The sequence below is a fragment of the Rhinatrema bivittatum genome, chromosome 9 (assembly GCF_901001135.1).
Source record: "Rhinatrema bivittatum chromosome 9, aRhiBiv1.1, whole genome shotgun sequence".
In the NCBI taxonomy this organism is placed as follows: Eukaryota; Metazoa; Chordata; class Amphibia; order Gymnophiona; family Rhinatrematidae; genus Rhinatrema; species Rhinatrema bivittatum.
The window spans coordinates 241,629,697-241,635,696 of NC_042623.1; the positions used below are offsets into that span (position 1 = coordinate 241,629,697).

Genomic DNA, 6,000 nt, shown 5'->3' on the forward strand with positions numbered 1-6,000 from the left:
CATATTTACATCACAAACAAAATCACCGCATAGACACTTTTCGCAGGAGGACCAATATCAACGTTGTTATCCAAAAGCCTGTTTTAACAAAGTTTTTCAGAAGGAGTCGGGACTTTAGTGCGGTAAGACGTTCCGGGTTCCATTGGAAAGGTGTTCCAGAGAGCGGGTGCTGCCACCGAGAAGGCAGGTGCATCAAGGAGCCCTCCAACCACACGTTCAGCGGCGCACTGACCTCAGCACCCGATATTGCACCGGCCTGAAAGCATGTCTTGTTCGTTGAAAACCACTGTCAATCACTGCCTTAGGTACAACTTCTAAAGAGAGCTCTTTCTAGGTTTACCCAGCTGTTCTTGGGTTTCTTTTAGCTGCTAACTGATTTATAAATCCTGTTCAGTGCTGCACACAATACTGATGTCCTGGGAAGTTCATCTACTCTCACCTCCCAGTAGTAGATGTATTCTGGCCTTTGTAATGTCTTAAAGAAATCAAGCCCACAACAAAACTGCAAACACCCAACATGCTTGTGGATCCTGGTGAAGGGGGGGGGGGGGGATTGGATTTTCATTGGCTTGCTGAAGGAATACTATGCTCCATCCTAAATCTATCCCGGCGCAGCTGCTCTGCTACAATACAAAGCCATGCAGGACTGGCTGGACGGAAGAGCACAACAGTCTCTGACACGGGCCCCTTGCACCTAGAACGCCAGTGACTGGGGAGCTACTAAACCAGAGAAAACCATGAGTGAAGTACAAGGAAGTTTTACTGCTTCGCTGCTGCCATGCCCCACTAATGATCCTGCGTGCCAACCTCAGCTTGATCAACACCGGGGCAAGGCCTGCTTGCTGTGTTCCCATAGTATTAAACAGCCTTACAGCCAAATTCAAACAGAAACAAAAAGGTTAACAAATAAAAACAAAATAGATATATACAAGATTAAAAAGGAGTCCAGAAAAAAGGTACTGCCTTATATATTTTCTGTTAATTTTTACTTTGGTGCATTCAAATGGACTAAACGCATCCACAGTAAAAAAAAAAAAAACCAACCCTCCTTCAAATATATAACTAAATAGACCACAAAGCTATCAGATTTTTTCTTTAATGCACACGTTGAACTCTGAAGTCCCTCGCACCTCCCACTAAAACAAAAACCCAAATAGCAGAATACATGAAAGGAGGATCCCCATTTGTGCATGTCAGCCCTACTCTGTGCTATAAGGAGAGGGCCATTTAGCCAGCATAAATGGAGCTCTGCCATAAGAGTTATCTGCCATGGGGAGATTAAGGCAGGTATCTGCCATGGGGAGATTAAGGCAGGTATCTGCCATGGGGAGATTAAGGCAGGTAAATATATGGCAGATAACTCTAATGGCAGAGCTCCAGTTATGCTGGCTAAATGGCCCTCTCCATAAAGCACAGAGTAGGGCTGATATCAACCTAATAAACGAAGCTTGACCGACGAGCTGCAAATGCGTAGCAGAGAGCAGCTCTACTGCGCACGTACGGGCAAGCATGTCGGCCTCAGCGAGCGTCAGCTGGATATCAACATGGCGGCGTCGAGCGGTAGCGGCGGCGACAAGGAACGGCGGCCAGTAGCAAGGAAGGAGAGTGAGAGGGAGGGAGGGGAGGGAGGTGAGAGACAGAGTGATGTGAATAAGTGGAAGGGTAAGACGTTGTGGAGCAGAGAAAAAGGGAGTGGAGGAGGGCTGAGGGAGAGGGGATGGGATTGAGAGAGGGTGGGGAGTGACTGAGGGTGGGGAGTAACTGAGGGAAGGGAGGCAGTGGGAGACAGAGGGTGAGTAAGACTGAGTGGAGGGAAGGGGTGAGTGAACGAGGGGAAGGGGGAGTGAGGGAGAAAAAGTATAGAAGGGTGCTGTGTTCGAAAATGGACTGAAAAAAAAATTTAATTAGCCCCGTTAGCTTAACGGCTTGTTATATATATATGTAACATACCTCTAGACCAGAGCTTTCCAAACTGTGTGTCGGGACACGTTAGTGTGTCGCCTGCAGTGTGCAGGTGTGTCGCGCAAGCCCGGTCAACTCTGATGCGAGTTTGGGCTTTTTTTTTTCTAGAGATTCACTTTTTTTTTTTCAGTTTATGGGTTGCTTATTATTTGGTGATTTTTGCTGTCAATCTCGTTTTTTTGGGGGGCTTGGTGGGTGAAACGAGCCCAGCCATCCTTGCATTGGCTGCTGCTGCCGATGAGGCCTGGCCATGAGGAGTACTGACTGCAAGCAGCAGTGTCTGGTGATCATGGAAGGGAGTGAAGCACTTAACTGGCAACAATCAAAAAGACGAGGTACATGAGTGTGGGGGCCAGACATGTGCTGGGGGGAGAGAGATGAGTGAGTGGGGGGCAAACGTGCTGGGGGGACAGACATGTGCTTGAGGGGGAGAGATATGAGTGTGTGGGGGCCAGACATGTGCTGGGGGAGGAGAGAGATGAGTGTGTGGGGGACAGACAATTTGTTTTATTATTGTTTCTCATAAATTATAACAATAACATGAATCTTGGAATATATATTTTTAATATAAATTTAAGATTTTCATGAGATAGGTTGTGTCGTGAAACATTTTATTTATGTATATATTTAAGGAAACATACATAAATTGTCGAAATATGTTTCGTTCGTTTAAACTTTAACCTCTGGTTTACTAGTAGACTGAATTACCGTGTCGTGAAATTATGTTTGTCTAAAAAGTGTGTCACCAACATGAAAAGTTTGGAAAGCTCTGCTCTAGACAATAGACAATAGAGTGCTGTCTCTTTAAGTGCTGTCTCTTTAAGTGCTGGGGGTGGGGGGAAGGAGATTCAAAATTGGATTGTATTGGGCATGTGCAGCAGATCACTGCTACAGCCTGAACAGAGTTTCCTGCCCTGCTCTGAACTAATAAATATTATCTGTGCTGATTAAGGTTCTCTTTTCTGGAACCCTGCTGTGGACGACTTGGGAGTAATTGAACTGTGCCCTTTCAGGATTTGAAGCTTTTCTTTCGGATAGAGGCTGCTGTATTGTGGATTTGACAGTTGAAGCAAAGAGCAGTACTGACGCCCTCTTCAGCTCTAAATTCAAATGGACACACAGTAGGGTACAATCTGGGACTTTGCTTGTTTAGAGACTGCTTAAGGTCGGGTGCTATATCACATGCTGATTCTGGTTGAAATACTTAACATGAGTTTATGACAAAGTTGAGTTTTCTCTTGTACTATATACATGTGTTTATATGAAAAATGCAGATGCTTAGGAAGTGAACAGATTTATTTCAGTCATTCATCCCAGTAAAGATAAAACTGTTTATTCACTTCTTTTGCATACATAAATTCCTAAACAAAAGCAGTGCTGCATCGGATGGACACGCTCACACACAACTCAAGTGTTGATGGATACAGTACCTAAAAATATCTTGCCATTCCTCCGTCTTGGGAAAGCTCCACCAGCTGCCCCGGTTACTTTCTATAAACCAAGGGAGAAGTGCATAATTAGAGAGGAGATACGCGAGGCAGAAACAGGAAACGTTAACTTCTGCTCGGCAATCATAACTATTGACAGAGCTGGTACTCTGGATGCCTCTGGGGAGCTGGGCTACGTTGACCACAAATTGTAACCAGCCCCACATTCGTCCTTTCTACTTGTGCCATTTGCTTCAGAGTGGCTCAGCAAAGTGAGCCATTAAGGACAGCAGAAAATGGTCTCTTATGGGCCCACACTGTACCTCAACTATGCTTATCTGCCACGAGTTGCTGTGAGCCAATTCTGGCTTATTTCTTGGGATGCACAGAGGTAACAATTTGGTTTCATTTTTAAAATTTCGTTAGGGTGTTTTTTTTCTCACAAATTCAATTTTGTTTAATGTTTATTTCATTTTTTAAACTAACGAAAACAAAAACGAACAAAAAAAAAAGCCACCCCCCCCCAAAAAACAAAGAAAAAAAAGAAACAGGGCCCCCCCCAAGGCCTGCTTTCCACCCAAAAAATGACAAGGCCAGGATCCTTCTCTGCTCCCATTTACCTGGTCCAGGGAATCCGAACAAGTGGCCTAGACCCAGGCTGAAGCCTCCTTGGCAAGCCATGTTAGGTTGCCATGACCTCAGCCTAGGCCCTACGCAAAGCCCAGGCTTCAAAGGCAGGTCCCCTGCTTACGTCACCATGACCCAGTCCGGAGGTCAGGTCCTGATGCCAGGGCCTAAGCAGGTGTCATTCTCTTCTTTACAATGATGGCGTCTGCTGGGGATATGCCAGAGTTAACTCCGGGGCCGCCCTCTTCAACTGAGGTCGCCATTTTGGTTGGACGGAAATTGAAATGAATTGCCGTACACTAAAATGGCACCCTCCACTGAGGGAGGGAGGAACTGGAGTTAGCGCCCGTGCATCCCTAGCAGATACCATCACTGTAAAGGACGACAAAGAAAGAAAACGACAAGTATGAGGCCTGGGCCAAGTCAGAGGCTGAGGCCCTGGCATCAGGACCCGGCCCTGTTGTCTGGCCTGTGCCATGACAAGGGATCCCCGACCGGAAAGGTAAGTGGGAAAAACTTTGTGGCCTAGGCCTTTGCTTGGGTCTTGGCTGAGGCCCCGGGCAGCAGCCACGGCCTGTGCCTAAGTGCTGGTGATGCACTTAGGCACAGGCCGTGGCCGCTGCTTTGGACCTCAGTGTAGTCCCTAAGCAAGGCAATCTCAAGAAAAAAAAAAAACCAACAAAATTGTCTGACTTTCAATCATTTTGTTTTAAGAATGAAAGGAAACGAAATAGGAAATTGCCATTTCCTATTTTGTTTTTCCCCGCATGCATCTCTCTATGAATTCCCAAGTCATTTCTTGTAGTGTTTCATGCCAGACACCACAATGTAATCAGGGGAGATCACATCCAGAGGCAAACCAATGGATCACCCAGCAGCAAGCCATTGGATCCCATGCACCCTTGCCATATTCTGCCAGATGGAATAATAAACCAGGGCCGTGAGACTCTGGGCAGAGCATGGTTGAGTTCTCATCAGTTAGAATGCGGCTTTCTTTCACCCATCAGGGTAAATCAAACCATGCTTCAGCCCCTAAATGAGTTGGTTTTTTCGTTTTGAACAATGAGCATGGATGTGAACAGAAACGTGTGCGCCGTTTCCCTCCAGGGTTGCAGATGCAATGCTTGTTACAGAGATACAGTACCATCCCTACTGTTCTACACCATGGTGGCTCACGTAGTGTCAAACTGGATTAAGAGTTGTTTTTATACAACAAAGCTATGACAGGTGGCAACAGACCAGCCAAGAATGTGTCAGCGGGAGGAAGGCTCATGAGTTGTGTCTCTCTCTTCTGCTTGGAGCCGCTCACAAACATCACCATATAAATAGAATTCAGTCCAGAAACATCAATAAACTTTCACAACCCAACTGAATGTCTTTAATTAAACCAGTACACAAGCTAACTAGAGTTCCCCGGCTGCACTTAATAAAGTGACAATACTTAATACTCGGAACCCACCAGGGGAAATCGGATGCTGACTTGTATCATCGATAGTGAGAGGTGCATTTCTGCAGATGGCACACTGGCACAGTACCCATCTCTAGGTTTTTGGACATCCCTCCAGCTTATCCGCTGTAAAAAGCCACAGCAGCAAGGTATCTGTGGCAAGAGGAATGTAGCCCACAGCTCAGAGACGTGGACTCCAGTTACAGTGCTCTCTCCTTGCAGTAAAAATATAAATAAAAGTTCAGGGCCAGGAATTACACTGGATTCTGGAGAACAAGATTTTAGTGCGGCATAAACTAGGTATTATTATAAAGATGGGTCACTGTGGGCAGGCGGGAGGGATGGCTGCCAGAGCTCAACTAGGGTCTATGGAACTACAAAAGGAAGCAAACTGGGCAGATGAGATGGGCCTGGCAGTCCCTGGCTGCTGCCCACCTGCACCCTGTTAATGCAACAGACTGCCCTGGCCAAGGGATAATATCGGAAGAGACTTCCCTCTAGCCTTCAAGTCCAGCACGGGTACCAGGAGGCACCTGG

At 46.3% G+C, this 6,000-nt stretch overlaps 1 protein-coding gene across 1 annotated transcript in view; it reads right to left on the reverse strand.

Moving 5' to 3' along the window:
• The window catches only part of USP13 (ubiquitin specific peptidase 13), a 202,053-nt gene that overhangs the window by 159,546 nt on the left and 36,507 nt on the right, over nt 1-6,000 (reverse strand). Inside the window, 1 exon segment of the mRNA XM_029615535.1 lies at nt 3,393-3,453. Coding sequence (XP_029471395.1) covers nt 3,393-3,453 — 61 coding nt within the window.